The 13,678-nt window shown below is 35.1% G+C and overlaps 3 protein-coding genes across 3 annotated transcripts; 2 read left to right on the top strand and 1 right to left on the bottom strand.

Annotated features, from left to right (window-relative positions):
* Window positions 825-4,253, bottom strand: LOC18610903 (pheophytinase, chloroplastic). The gene is made up of 7 exons (XM_007046829.2): window positions 4,020-4,253; window positions 3,812-3,913; window positions 3,320-3,458; window positions 2,687-2,857; window positions 2,049-2,289; window positions 1,622-1,713; window positions 825-1,288 (listed from the first exon to the last, which is right to left on the bottom strand). The coding sequence occupies exons 1-7, from the start codon at window positions 4,117-4,119 to the stop codon at window positions 1,024-1,026; spliced, it is 1,110 nt and encodes a 369-aa protein (XP_007046891.1). The 5' UTR covers window positions 4,120-4,253; the 3' UTR covers window positions 825-1,023.
* LOC18610904 (transmembrane protein 53) lies at window positions 4,873-7,842 on the top strand. The gene is made up of 4 exons (XM_007046830.2): window positions 4,873-5,683; window positions 5,784-5,886; window positions 6,952-7,133; window positions 7,290-7,842. The coding sequence occupies exons 1-4, from the start codon at window positions 5,052-5,054 to the stop codon at window positions 7,552-7,554; spliced, it is 1,182 nt and encodes a 393-aa protein (XP_007046892.2). The 5' UTR covers window positions 4,873-5,051; the 3' UTR covers window positions 7,555-7,842.
* Window positions 9,343-13,637, top strand: LOC18610905 (syntaxin-112). The gene is given in 7 exon segments (XM_018129562.1): window positions 9,343-9,856; window positions 9,978-10,049; window positions 10,178-10,237; window positions 10,321-10,415; window positions 10,719-10,788; window positions 10,947-11,101; window positions 12,410-13,637. Coding segments are annotated over 7 exon segments (1,512 nt in total). The 5' UTR covers window positions 9,343-9,724; the 3' UTR covers window positions 13,338-13,637.

The following is a 13,678-nucleotide window of genomic DNA, read 5'->3' on the forward strand; positions in this document are numbered from 1 at the left end:
GACATAAGGAACAATAACAGTAGTATTTTTTTTTTCAAGTTTTATCCAATTTTGAACTCTAGCAAACATTTGACATTTTTAGCGAAATAAGCATTCCAGCTTTTTAAGATTTAGGGCTTGTTTGGTCTAATTTTTTTTTAATTTAAAAGTTATTATGAAGCTTTTATGAAAAAAATTATTTTTAAAATTAAATTAAATTTATTTGGTAAATTTACTTTTATAAATTTTTTTTTTATAAATAAGTTATTTGACAAAATAATTTATATAAATTCTAATTTTAATTAAAATTATTACAAAGAGTATTTAATAAATAATTTTTTATTAATCACAAATTTTTTTTGTTCATAATGAAAAAAAGTTTTTTTTTTTATTTTTTTATTTAAAAAAAGTATAAAAAGTATTTTTATATAACATAAAATTTATAATTAATAATAAATCATATAAAAATGAAAATAGATAATGTTAAAATTATTTTTAATAGATGAAGACATTTTTGAAATAAAAAGAAAAATTCTCCTAAAAAAAATACGTGTTTTTAAAAAAAGAGGAGAGTTTCTAAAACTTTTTTTTTTTAAATTTTATTATTTGAAAACAAAAACTGCTTATTTTTGTAAGAGCTTTTCCAAATTCTTATTGCTTGACTTTTACTTTTAAGAGGTGGATAAACTGAAAAAAAGCCAAATCAAACAAGCACCTATTTGATTCCAGGGTTCTCTTTCCTGCTTGAGAAAGTCAAAACTTATGAAGATCTGTGATAATCTGTTTCTGCAACAGAGCATAACTGAAATCGATAATTGTACTATAATTACAGATACTGCTGAATGTGAAAAACTTATCATACTGCTGAATTGCTTTGTTTCCAAGAAACCTCTGATAACGGATGATCAATCTATCTTGCATATATATGAAAAATATGTAGTGCTTCAAGAATTAACTTCAATCAATGGATTTCGTGTTATCTTACATGTAAATCTACAGTCAGGGTGAGTGATGATGCCATAGAACTGGACATATTCACACTGTTTAGAGAGAAGATTTTGCTGCTAGAGTTGACAACCAGTCCTCCAAAGCCTTATTAACAAGTTCTGGAACTTCATCGTGTGGACAGTGCCCTGCCTGTAGGTTTACAAGAGTTGTGTTTGGGTAGAATTCTTTGATTCGGGTAGCCTTGGCAGGACCCACCCAAGGGTCTAAGTCACCCCAAAGCAACAGCAGCGGGCAAGTTAGCTTGCTCAAGAAACTGTCTAGAGTGTACTCAGTTTGATTCAACATGAACCGTGTCATTAACCTGTGAATAATCAACAGAGTCAACATTGCATATAAAAATGAATGTAGGGGACGACTCAGAAGATGAGGATAGTAGAGAACGAGAGATGCATAACTGTACATAAAATAGTGTTAACTACTAATTTTACAGACACCATTTTCTAAATGCTTCAAGCGATCAACAAGCTATTGCAGATCTATGTTACTCATTTTCAGGCAAAGCAAACGATTCAGGCTATGAGGAACATTTTGAAAGGTCTTGATAAGTATTCAAATAATGACATATACGCATCCTGAAGCATACCCGAGAGTTTTCTTATTAGGACAAAATCAGGGAGCCCATTTACATGCGTACCTATAATACACTTCTCCAGCATTGGGATCATTGGCTGGAAATTTTATGGTTTCCACAAGATAATCGTCTACATTAGAGGTATTGATATACACCTGCATTAAGAAAAAGATAGTGACTATCATCATAGTACATGATGAATATAGTTTGACTTCAAGAACCTCAATTGAGTACAATATTGCAAAAGTATGGGAGATAGAAAAAAGCCATTATCCTTCTCATGACAAGTCAGTTAGAAACATTGCTAAATGAGCAGTATCACTGGTGGCTTGATGGCTTCTAAGGAACTGCAGAATATTGCTGATGCTATGTCTTAGGATGCATGTAAAGTTTATGAAAGATATTAAGCTCATAAAATAATCTAAACCTTCAAAATTCCAGATAAACTTTATAAGGAAGCCTTAAGTAAATAAGGCTGTAAGTAACATACAGTTTTTAGGACAGATTCAATACGAGCAGATTGCTTTGCTTGCCAGAACAAAACCCCAAGAATTAGACGTTGGAAAATTTGCTTCAATGGCTTTAGAATAAATTTCTGTAAGACTGTTTCCTCTGGTTTGGTGGTTTTAGCCTTTGTGTCTCCAAACTGTCCAGCAGAGTTCAGTAATGCCAGTCCAACAACTTGTTCAGGCAACCCCACTGCTGAAACCAAAGCAGTAAACCCTCCAAGACTGAACATTTACCATGAATTACAGAACTGTTACTAGGTATGTTGCGTCAAAAGAGAAATTGCAATAAGAATGCTGAAAATGGTTAGATTTAGCACATAGAAAAAAATTAGAGGTCTATTAATTCAACACCAATTTCTAGGATGCAGGGATAGCATATGTGTCTATGTAACAGACCTTATGCCGCATTTGTGTATCATGCATAAATGCAATTTTAAATAGCAAAACTCTAACAAATTTGCAGCTTATTCCTTGAATATGGGACAACAGCATGTTAAGAGTCATTTGTTGTGATTAGTGAAAGTCATGAGTAATGAAAATTTCGTTTTATCATGTCATTTGATCATACACAGGAATGTGGAGAGAGAAGAGATAACTGTTGCTTATTTGTGGTTGCTACCTGTTTCCAACTAAAACTGCTGGCTCTTTTACTATCTCCTTCAAAAAATCGACCACTTGATCTCTCCATATCATTGCATCATACTCGATAATTGCTTTCTCACTCCACCCAAATCCTAGCAAGTCCACAGCATAAACTTTGTAATTTTTAGCCAATTCAGGTATGTTATACCTGCAAATTTGGAAAACAGAAAGAGCATTTAAGGCAGATATGACTAAGAACCTGAGATCAGAACGCCTTCACTAACATAACAGTAGTTCAAACTCAATTAACCAAGTATGTGATAAGTATTTTTGCGCTCTAAGCGTCTAACTTCTCCTTGTTTCAGTTCCACCAAAAAAAGGCAATTAAATTTCAAATTTAGAGGTACACTTTTCAGTACTATTTACGATTCAAACAAGTAAAACTTAATCCAGAAGCTCCTAGCTGCTTGGGACAATGCCATTCTCTTTGAAGGAGAATTAGTACCGACAAGAATTTTGCAGAAATCCTTATTTTTTTTTCTCTTTTTTCAGTTATCATGATAGCATTTATGCTACATCAATAAATGAGCTGATAAATTAAGTATATCTGTGACTGATTCATGTGGTAATGAGCCGCAACCTAAACAAAGATGAGCATAAGATGACAAACCTCCAATGGAAGGCAGAAGCACCAAACCCGTGAATAAGAACAATTGGGAGCCCTTCTCCTTGTACTACATAATGTATTTTACGACCACGCCAGGTCCAGAAATTGTAACCCTCTGGCTTGAATGGTAATCTCTCCAACCCTACAGAAAAACATTCAACCTTAACAAGTTCCATTTATGCAAATGAAAGAACCTACTGTTCAGAAACAATTAATCCAAACATCATCAAAACCAAATGTGAACAAAACCTAGTAATGCTCCAGCCATAGCAAGGTCCTAGTCTAAATTCTAAAGACAGAAGTTACGAAAAGATCTCTGCTAAAAGCACTTTGCATCACTAAACTATCTTGAAACCTCTCACCATTCACCAATATCGACAGTTACCCAGATTACAGGAAAAAAAAATTCCAAGTTTAAGAAACAAATGATTGAGTGAATGTACGAATAAAGATTATAGAACGACAAGAACTAATTGGCTATAGTTAAAAGCTGACCTTGAACAGGTTCAGTAGTCAAGGAAGAGCCTACGACTGAGACACCAGAAGCAACAATCCCCTTTAAAGCAAAACCCCTCCTGTTCATCTCACATTTGCTTCCTTCAAGTGAATGGCAGACGGACAAAGATAAAGTAATCAATTCAAAACAGAAGTAAAAGTCAGTCAGGAAATAATAAGTTGAAGATTGGAGCTCAAATTGGCTTACTTGGCCGATGATAGTTTCTTGAAGGAGCAAAAAACCTGTTAGAGATTGGGTTTAAAAACTCTGTCCTCACTGAAGGTGAGACTGCACATGAAGAAGACATTCTACTTCTTCCAGAATAGTTCTTAAACCCTGACTAAAAATGAAGAGGGACCTTTAGTTACTGGCTTGAGAGCATGAGAAAAAGGGGTGAGAACTTAAATGAGAGTCAAAGAAAGAGAGAAAAGGCCCAAAGGGGATATTGCAAGAGTTGGTTTTTAACGGTCAAGGTTCCAAGCCCGCGAGTTATGTGGCTGGTCTAACTTCAGCAGTTGTGGCAAAGTCCAAGCCATGCACCAGATTTCGATTTTGTACCCAAATTTCCCCTATGAACCTTCCCTGTTTCCAGGATATTTTAGATCATTTTACTGTATTAATGCTGGTTAAGAAAATTTACTGTCTCAAAAAATAAAAGAAAAACAGTTAAATTTGAGGAAGTTTGGTTGCATTCTTTAATATGCAAAGCAAGAGTTGACCAACCCACGAATGCTAACAAACTTTTTGCCCAAAATTTTTCTAATATGTATACCCTTTAATTCTTATACACTTTGGGATACATTTTCCTTCTGGTTATCTTCATTGATCTTTTCATATCCGATATCAAAAACAGACTTAAGCCAGTGACAGACTCTAGAACTTCCATGCCATAACCAATCAAAGGTGGCTTTGAAGAGGAATTCCAATTTCCAAGTACATAGATTATCTTGCACAGAAGGCCAAACATATATCTAATTGTACCAACCTCCTCTCCTTGTCTCTAAAAAAACAAAATCAATTTTTATAGAAAACCATAAGGAAAATCAATAAAGGAAAAAACTTCCTCAACTTTAAAGTTTTTAAGCCTACCTCCCATCAGAACGACACTACTAGATGCAAAAGGCTATAGCCATCTCAGTTGCCTACTAAGGTTTAAACTTTGTCATTTGAGCTTCTTGGCTATCCTTTCCCATTTCTTCTTTTGCTTTCCCCTTCTTTAGTTCTTTGTAGATATTTTCAATGTGGCAGAAGCCACTCTATAAGCATCGCCCTTTTTTAAACCCTCAGTTCACAGTTTCCACCATGAAAGCTGCTCCCTCTAACACTCTCAATTTTTCTTCAATTTTCACCAAAACGACAACAACACCATCATTTCCAACTAAATTTAGTAGAACCCATTTTCTTAAACTCCCGCAAAGGTTCCAAAACGACGCCTTCTTGAGAGCTTCAGCTAATCCCCTTAATTCTTCATTTCTCTCCAGTTCATCTTCTTTCAACGCATTCCTTGAATCCAATGCAAATGACACGGTTTTATCTTGGAAGAAAGCGCGGGAAATTGTTGTCGGTAGAGGGGGAAAAGCTGAGGCTTTGGGATGCAAAGACAAAGTCATAACGGTGGTTCTTTTGGGATGGCTTGGGGCTAAAACAAAGCATTTAAAGAGATATGTAGAATGGTATAATTCAAGAGGAATCCATGCGGTTACTTTTGTTGTGGAAGTTAAGGAATTGCTGTGGTTTGATCTGGGTGTAAGGCTTGAGCAGCGTGTGTCTGAACTTGGAAATGAGTTGGCCAGGTGGGTTTTGGAGAAAGAGGAAGATGGTCGTGAAAGGTGCTTAATTTTCCATACTTTTAGCAACACTGGATGGTTGACGTAAGTTTTTATGAATAAAGGTCTTCTATTTTTTTTCTTTTTCTTTTTTTAATTTTTGGTTGTGGATAGTAAATTCTGGCATTATTTGGTTTCTTGGCAGATATGGTTCACTTCTTGATAGGTTTCAGGGAAGAGAGGGGTTGAAAGAGAAGATAAGAGGAGTAATTATTGATTCAGGATCAGGGGACCCTTTAAATCCTAAGGTTTTGTTCTGTATGTTGATTCTTTGGCTTTAGTTATGATGTTTTAATGTTAAGTAGCTTTTGATTGATGATTGATGATTGATGGATTTTTACTCAGTGACCTTTAAATTTTAAAAGAAAGCTTTATGTTAAATTATGAGCTTGAGTTCTTTTGCTGATATTACTTAAGATCAGGTCTAAGCAGAACACAATGGCTTATAAGATTTAAGTAGCCACCTTATACAATGGGAAAAGGCTTAGGTGGTTGTTGTAGATCATCATCTTTCTTCCAGGCAATCAAAGAGGATCGTGACTAATCTGGCTTTAAAAGAGAACGAGGATGAGTCCAGGTTCTCCATAAAACATTTGGAAATTTCTGTTGCTTGGTGGCACTACTCTCTTTTGTGTTCCAAGTTACATCCATGTATAATGCGTTGATTACTCTATTGTGACTCTTATATTTACGTATTAGCTGTAGAAAGGACATCAGAATGGGTGTCAGTGGGAAATTATAATATTCACTCTACAAAATATATGTACTAACTCGTGAAGCAGATGCAAAAGTGTCTGTCCTCTGGATGTTCAAATAATAGTGCTTTGATATCTTTACCTATTCCAACTTTGGTCAGAGTTCTATTATACTAAAATTGTGATTTTCACAAGATCTCCGGAGCTGTACGAGGTTTTGAAAGGTTAAAGATGTGGCATCAAGGTGCTTGACTTGGAGCAGTTCTGACATGTTTTTTATCCATCTTCATGCTCGTACTTTTATGCTCTTTAGAGGGCAAAAAGGACTCATCCTATCCTAGGATATTCACAGTATTTAAGTGGAATTGTCATTTTCCTTTTTCCTTTTCAAAAATCTGGGAAAATATGTGTTGTCTCCAGCATTAACATAAAGAAAACTAGTTAAATTTCTTTGACCTCACTTGCCGCTGTATAAGGCTCTAGGTTCGTTTTTCTGCCTTTGGAATTTTTACATTCATTTTGATGAAGTAATTATCCTCATGTTGAAAACTCTGGCCTTTCCAACCAAATCGACTGAGAAAGGTATTGATAATTCACATATTCTCTTCATTTTTGTAGGTCTGGGCAGCTGGATTTGCTGCTGCTATACTGAAGAAACGCAACTCTTCAATAAATGGATCAGAAAGTGCAGTGAGTGATTCAAAATTGCTGAAAGAGGAACCTGAGATGTTTGAAGCCGTGCTGTTATCTGCACTGGAAAAGTTCTTTGCATTCTTTCTAAATATGCCTGATGTGGACAGGTAGGTTTTCCCTTTATGCCCTATATTGTTAAATGATTAGAAATATGCCTTCATGGCTTCATACCATGCTATTTGCTGTCTCTGAATATGACCAAATATTGTGGTTGTGGTGAATAACTGATTGATGCTGGCTATCATTTTTTCCTCATTCTGCAGAAGGTTAAGAACAATCATTAATGCTATCATGGAGCACCATCCTAAATGTCCTCAGCTGTATCTTTATAGCACAGCTGATAAGGTCATTCCATATGAATCAGTCGAGTTGTGTATTGAGGAGATGAGAAAGAAGGGGATAAAAGTATTCTCCTTTAACTTTGGCACATCTCCCCATGTTGACCACTATCGGACATTTCCCAATATATATTCATCCGAGCTTCATAATTTTTTGAAAGAATGTTTTGCTATTGTTAAACAAACATGAACCCTCCAAGTACTTTAATCCATTTGCTATTCTTGTATTCTGATGTTTCCTTCAAAAATGACTCCTAAATAAAACATTGCATAAGTGCCTAGCTTATCAGTACATTCTTTTTAGTACTGGTAACCTTGTAGGCAGAATGTTTGACAGGAAACCTGAACTTCACTTATCAAGGTGATGCCATGAGATCATGGCTGAATGCTTGTAAATTGTAATGAACAATGCAGTGGTGCTAAAGCTGCAAAAGCTTTTCTTATTTTGAATATATTTGATTCTTAGAAGTTGGTGCTATGGACTTCTCTGCTGTTATAACCTTGGACAATGAAGATTATGATATCAGGCTTTTGATCTGCTGTCGTGGATGTGAGTATTTGAGGTTTTATGTCTGCTGAAATTGGTTTTGAGTTAGGCTGGCTTAGCAGGCATGATTTCTTGTGGTTTTAATCACTGCATTCAATTCCACAAAATTTAGTTTGGCAAAACGGTTATTACTATCAAAATTAATAAGACTTTTATTACCAAAATTTTTTTGAAGGTTTTCGATTTTTAAATTTATTTATTAACGGAATAATAACATTTAGTTCACTGTTACATTTACAGTGTATCAAATATAAACCCCGGTTAATAAATGGATGTTCTCTATTCATCTCCCATAAATCCCAGTGATCTTAGTGACTGGGGACAATAACTATTACTGCTAATGACATTGATTTAAAACTAACTCTCTGGACCCAAATCCTTTCGAAAAAGGACAAAACCAACTCTGTGGACCAAAAAGTTAGGCTTGGAAGCACCTGCTTGAAGGACTAGGATTGCCCGCTAGCCAAGGATCAAATTTCGAACTCTGCCCTTCATACAAACAGAAAAAAGATTGGTTAAGCCCACACCACCAAACAGACATAATGATAGATTTAATAACTTTGGACAATACATATTAACAACATACGAAAGGATACGAAATTAAATAAATTAGAGTTTAGTTTATGTGTTTCGTATTTAATTATATCTGATATATTTAATTAATCGTGTTATCTTATTTAAATATATATATACATTACATGTTTATCACTTTGTTAAAAATTAATAGTCAAAAACTACTTTAGTCTTACCCAAATAATTTTGATTTGAGTGTTTAGAATTGTTCATGGTTGAGGATATGGTTAATGATATGTATTTAATTATGGATGAAAACTATAGATGATTTTAAATATTATGAATATTTTAAGGTTAGATATTAGTGATGGATTTTAACCTATTATATGATAATGAATTTTATGTATATTATTTATGTTAAAATTTGTTATATTTGATGTTATTATTATTTTGTTTTGTTATAATTTTTTTTATAATTATTAATTTTAAATTTAAATAATAAAAATATATTTAATTGTAAATATTTTTATTTAATCGTGTTAAATTTATTAATCGTGTTATTAATTGTGTTATGTCTTATATTGATACGTTTAATAAACGTATTAATCATGTCGTATCATATTATATAATTATTAAATATATATGTATATATGTTTTAATATTATTCGTATCATGTTTGTATTTAATTTTAATATATTTCGTATTTAATTATATTGGATATATTTATAATACGAAAATATAAATTGATAGGTTTACATAATGATAAGGTAAATTCAAATGTGTGTAGCACCCATGTTTTTAATGCATGAAGAACATTTGTTGGGATGTAACGAAGCAGTAACTAATGTCTTAATGCACTCTGTAAAGCTGGAAAGATCAGGTGTTTCATACAAAATCATCACAAAGGAAAGAAAAAACACGTGCTTGGTTATAGTTCCAAACAAAAAGTTCTGGGGATTGTCGTCCCATGAGGATCTAAATCATGATCTGGCAACAACAACAACAACAACTAGATTGATAGCTAGATAGGTACCTGAAAGCTGAAAGGCTCCTACTTACCCTTCCTTTTTAAGTTAAAAAACTCAAGTAGAAGCTAAAGTCGTCCAGGTTCGGTGCACCTAATCCGAGTCAAACTATACTATTTATCGTGAAGTTTTCTTTTTATTTTGTTTTCATCGTTGGGTCTTCCGAATTGAAAGGACAGAAAAGCATAAGGAAAAAGAGAAGAAGAAAAAGCTCCGTCTCTTATACTATCTCTCTTGTCTTCTCCCTGTTTCAGTTGTCTACTTGTCTGATATAGATGACGATTTTGGAAGACCAGAAGGAATCGACTTTGGTGAATCCAAAACTATCTCCGCCAAATTCATATGGCGCCGTCGTTCTTGGTGGCACTTTTGACCGCTTGCACGACGGCCACCACCTCTTCCTCAAAGTAACTTCTCTCTCTCTGTCTCTCTCTCTCTTTATTCTTATTGGCTTATTGTTATTATTGTTTTGCAATTTACAGTAACTTTATCCGAATATTGAATGAAAAAGAATTGTGTTGGAAATAGTCAGCGGTGGAGCTGGCCAGGGATCGAATCGTGGTGGGCGTTTGTGACGGTCCCATGTTAACCAAAAAACAGGTAATATTACTAATTTAGCATGGAAGTTATTGGCTTTTTACTCTGAACTTGATTTGCTTGCTTTAAGAAGGAAAAAGAAAAGAAGAGTTTTTAATGGCTGAAGAAATCCTTATTTTCTTTCTCTGTAGTTTGCTGAATTGATACAACCCATTGAGGAAAGAATGCGTAATGTTGAGAATTACATCAAGGTAATGTAATGAAACTACGAACGGAAATCGGGTTTTAGTCTTTTGATAATTTAATTGCTGTAATTTTGCTTATATCTGTGCAGTCTATCAACCCAAAGCTGTTGGTGCAAGTTGAACCAATTACAGATCCCTATGGACCTTCAATCATTGATAAAAATTTGGAGGCCATCGTTGTCAGGTTTGTCATTGACTAACATGTTCCTTATTATCTATCATAATGATACAAAGTAGCCAACTTTTCTGAGAAAACAGAGTTTTCTGGTAATTTTACTCTGCTTTCGGTTCTTCTGCTTTCAACTGCAGAAAAATTGGGTGGCCTTCTTTTATTCCATTGCTTCTCTGATCCTTGCAGTTTTAATCTTTCTTTCACCTTTATAAATTTGCCTCCTTTATGTTTGCAATGAATTAAATCAATGATTTGTCTGTGTTTGCTGTTTATACAAGTTGGAATCGTTGCCTAACTGGTCTGGTTTCTTGACAGCAAGGAGACATTACCTGGTGGAGTATCAGTTAACAAGAAAAGAGCAGAGAGAGGCCTTTCACAGTTAAAGGTTTGTTTTTTCTGGTTGATTTCTGTTCTGTAAGTAGGATATGAATGTAATTTACTAATTCCCGATCTCAACTTTGAAGGTGAAGTGAGGCAAATATTCTTTAGAATTTCTTGAAATTTTGTCAGAGATTGGGCCTTAATATTGTGCATACTCTGCAGATTGAGGTTGTAGATCTAGTTTCTGAAGAATCTGGTGAAGGCAAGCTGAGTTCAACAACGTTAAGGAAGCTTGAGGCTGAGAGGGCCAAAAACCAACAACCTGCACAATCTTGATAATAAACTGATATGATATCAATGGCTTGAAAAAAAAGCTTGTCAGATTCTTTTCCCTTTTTTGTGAAACCCCCAACAGCAAAAATTGTATAGGGAAACCTGAATTCAATACAATAAAAGCATGCATGCATGTTTCTTCTTCTCAAAAGTAGCAACATCTTGAACACAACAACACAGATTGATAGAACTACAGTCTTTTGAGATGCATGATGATGATCCCTCATCATGATATTTGTTAGCAGAAAGGATACTAAAACAAATTTCAAGAACCAATTCTTCTTGCTCTCATTGTAATGAAATAGGAACTTTACTTTGTAAGAAATCTTATTAGTAAACTGAAACCTTTTCTATTAACAAGTCATGTGAAGGTAATTTTGCATTCCCTGTGGCAGTAGGCACTCAAAGACCAATCCAAAACCAAGTCATTTGCTGCAATTTCCTATGCTTATTCAGCATCTTTATCATTGTTTCTTCCTTTTCCTTTCTCTTTTGACAAGCGAAATTGGGTTAAAGACGAACAAGTATCAAGGAAACACTAAAAAGAGAACTTGAGAACTTGTTTTGAGAGTCGGGGCAGGGTTGGCACAGGAAATTGGGGTAGAGGGTTTCAATTCCTGACATGTTTTGAGAGCCGGGGCAGGGGATTTTGATTTCTCGAAGACCAGTGAAACGAAAACAGGTGAATTGAATAATATTAAACGGTTGCGTTTAAGGTATAACCTATTTTCGCGGACTTTGATTGCCTCCTCCAATATCCAACGGCTATCCTCTGATAAACGAAAATTTAAAATTCCGTAACTGAACGATCGCGTTCCCTGATTCACTTTAAACTCCCACATTCAACAGTTTTTCTTTTGTAGTTGGCTTCGATCATTCACCTCCAAACCTCATACACTTACAGAGAAAAACAGAGAAAAGATAAACAGAAAAGGAGTCTTTCTTTGTCAAGTTAGGAAGCCTTTTGACAATCAACAGAGCAGGGCTAAGAATTCTCCTCTGTTTTCTTGTAATCCCATTTTCAGGTTTTCCTTCTTCATTTCACGACTCTTATATTCTTCATGGGTTTTCTTTTTTTTTTTTCCCAAATAAAATGGCATATGTTTTTCCCATTAAATGTTTCACTCTCTTGTTTCTTTATTCATGCAATCGTGTCCCTGAGTTTGTCTTGGTTAACATGGTTTCCTTAGACTCCTGAAGAATCATTGTAAAAGAAGATAACCAAGAATCTTTAGAAGTTTATTCATAAAAGGGTTCGTTTCTCTTCTTTTACAAACAGTGGGTTTTCATTTTTTATGCCTTTTCCCCCCGGAAACAGTTTTCATTTTCTATTCTTGATTGTTTGGCAGGAGGGTTGTTTGCAAAATTCTTGCAAAGATGAATGATCTAATGACAAATTCGTTTGTAAGTTATGTGGAACTTAAGAAGCAGGCACAGAAAGACCTGGAAGCCGATCTTGAGATAGAAGAAGGCCAAGGCCAACTCAACCCCGCAGATGAAAAAAACCTCTCTCAGTTCTTCAGAGAAGTGGAATCAATCAAGATCACGATGGAAGAGATTACCAATCTCGTGTTTGATCTTCAAACCCTTAATGAAGAAACCAAGTCCAGTCACAGCGCCAAAGTTCTTCGAGGGCTGAGAGAGCGAATGGAGGCAGACACGGTTTTTATTCTTAGAAAAGCAAAGATTGTCAAGACAAGGCTTGAATCACTCGACAGATCCAATGTAACCAATAGGAGATTGTCAGAAGCGTATAAAGAAGGGAGTTGTGTTGATCGAACCAGGATGTCGGTTACCAATAGTTTGAGGGTTAAGCTTAGGCAAATGATGAATGATTTTCAGGCCTTGAGGGAAAAGATGATGTTGGATCATAAAGAAGATCTCAAGAGAAGATACTATAATGCCACTGGAGAGTTACCGAGTGAAGCCGTGCTTGAAAAGGTGGTTTCAGGCGGCGAAAAAGATCAATTATTTGCAGAGAAAGTGGAAATGGATTTAAGGAGCAAGGAAAGGCATGAGGCTATGTTGGATATTCAGAGAAGTTTGCAAAGGCTGCATCAGGTGTTCCTTGACATGGCTGTTCTTGTTGAGGCACAAGGTGAAAACATGGATGATATTGAAGAACATGTGGCCAATGCAGGTAATTTTGTCAGTGGTGGAACCAACAGCCTTTACTATGCAAATCAAATGAAGAAGAAGAAGAAGGCATGGGTGTATTGGGTTTGGGCTGTTGGGCTGATTGTCCTTCTAGTTTGCATTATTTCCATGTTAGCTTCTTGAGCAGTACAAGATCAAGCAACGTTTTGGGCACTTTTGAAGGGGTTCAAGGTCTGTAAATTCGTTCATCTAATTGTCTTTGATCAAATTTCTTTCAGTTACTCTTCCTCACTTTTGGAAGTGACTGAGACAATGTTTTGCGTCTTGTTGTCTGACATTAATGTCCATCGACTTGCTTCGTTGAGTTGCTTTCTGTGTCTGTTCTCCTTTCTGGTTTTTGGCTCTCTTAAGATTGATCACTCTTCTGTAACACCTACTTAGTGGAGCACCAGAGAGGTGGGTTCAACATTTTGAATAAATGTGGAATAGTTTCAGAACGCATCAATTTGTAATTTCATGTTCCA

The sequence above is a fragment of the Theobroma cacao genome, chromosome 1, assembly GCF_000208745.1.
Source record: "Theobroma cacao cultivar B97-61/B2 chromosome 1, Criollo_cocoa_genome_V2, whole genome shotgun sequence".
Classification (NCBI taxonomy): Eukaryota; Viridiplantae; Streptophyta; class Magnoliopsida; order Malvales; family Malvaceae; genus Theobroma; species Theobroma cacao.

What these genes read in the sequence shown, in the direction of transcription:
- LOC18610903 (XM_007046829.2), bottom strand. Translation starts at nt 4,119, where the DNA reads ATGTCTTCTTCATGTGCAGTCTCACCTTCAGTGAGGACAGAGTTTTTA. An exon ending in AAGAAACTATCATCGGCCAA is followed by an intron (nt 3,914 to 4,019) that starts GTAAGCCAATTT and finishes ATTCACTTGAAG; the next exon opens with GAAGCAAATGTGAGATGAAC. An exon ending in GACTACTGAACCTGTTCAAG is followed by an intron (nt 3,459 to 3,811) that starts GTCAGCTTTTAA and finishes GTTTTTCTGTAG; the next exon opens with GGTTGGAGAGATTACCATTC.
- LOC18610904 (XM_007046830.2), top strand. Translation starts at nt 5,052, where the DNA reads ATGTGGCAGAAGCCACTCTATAAGCATCGCCCTTTTTTAAACCCTCAG. An exon ending in AGCAACACTGGATGGTTGAC is followed by an intron (nt 5,684 to 5,783) that starts GTAAGTTTTTAT and finishes GTTTCTTGGCAG; the next exon opens with ATATGGTTCACTTCTTGATA. An exon ending in AATATGCCTGATGTGGACAG is followed by an intron (nt 7,134 to 7,289) that starts GTAGGTTTTCCC and finishes CTCATTCTGCAG; the next exon opens with AAGGTTAAGAACAATCATTA.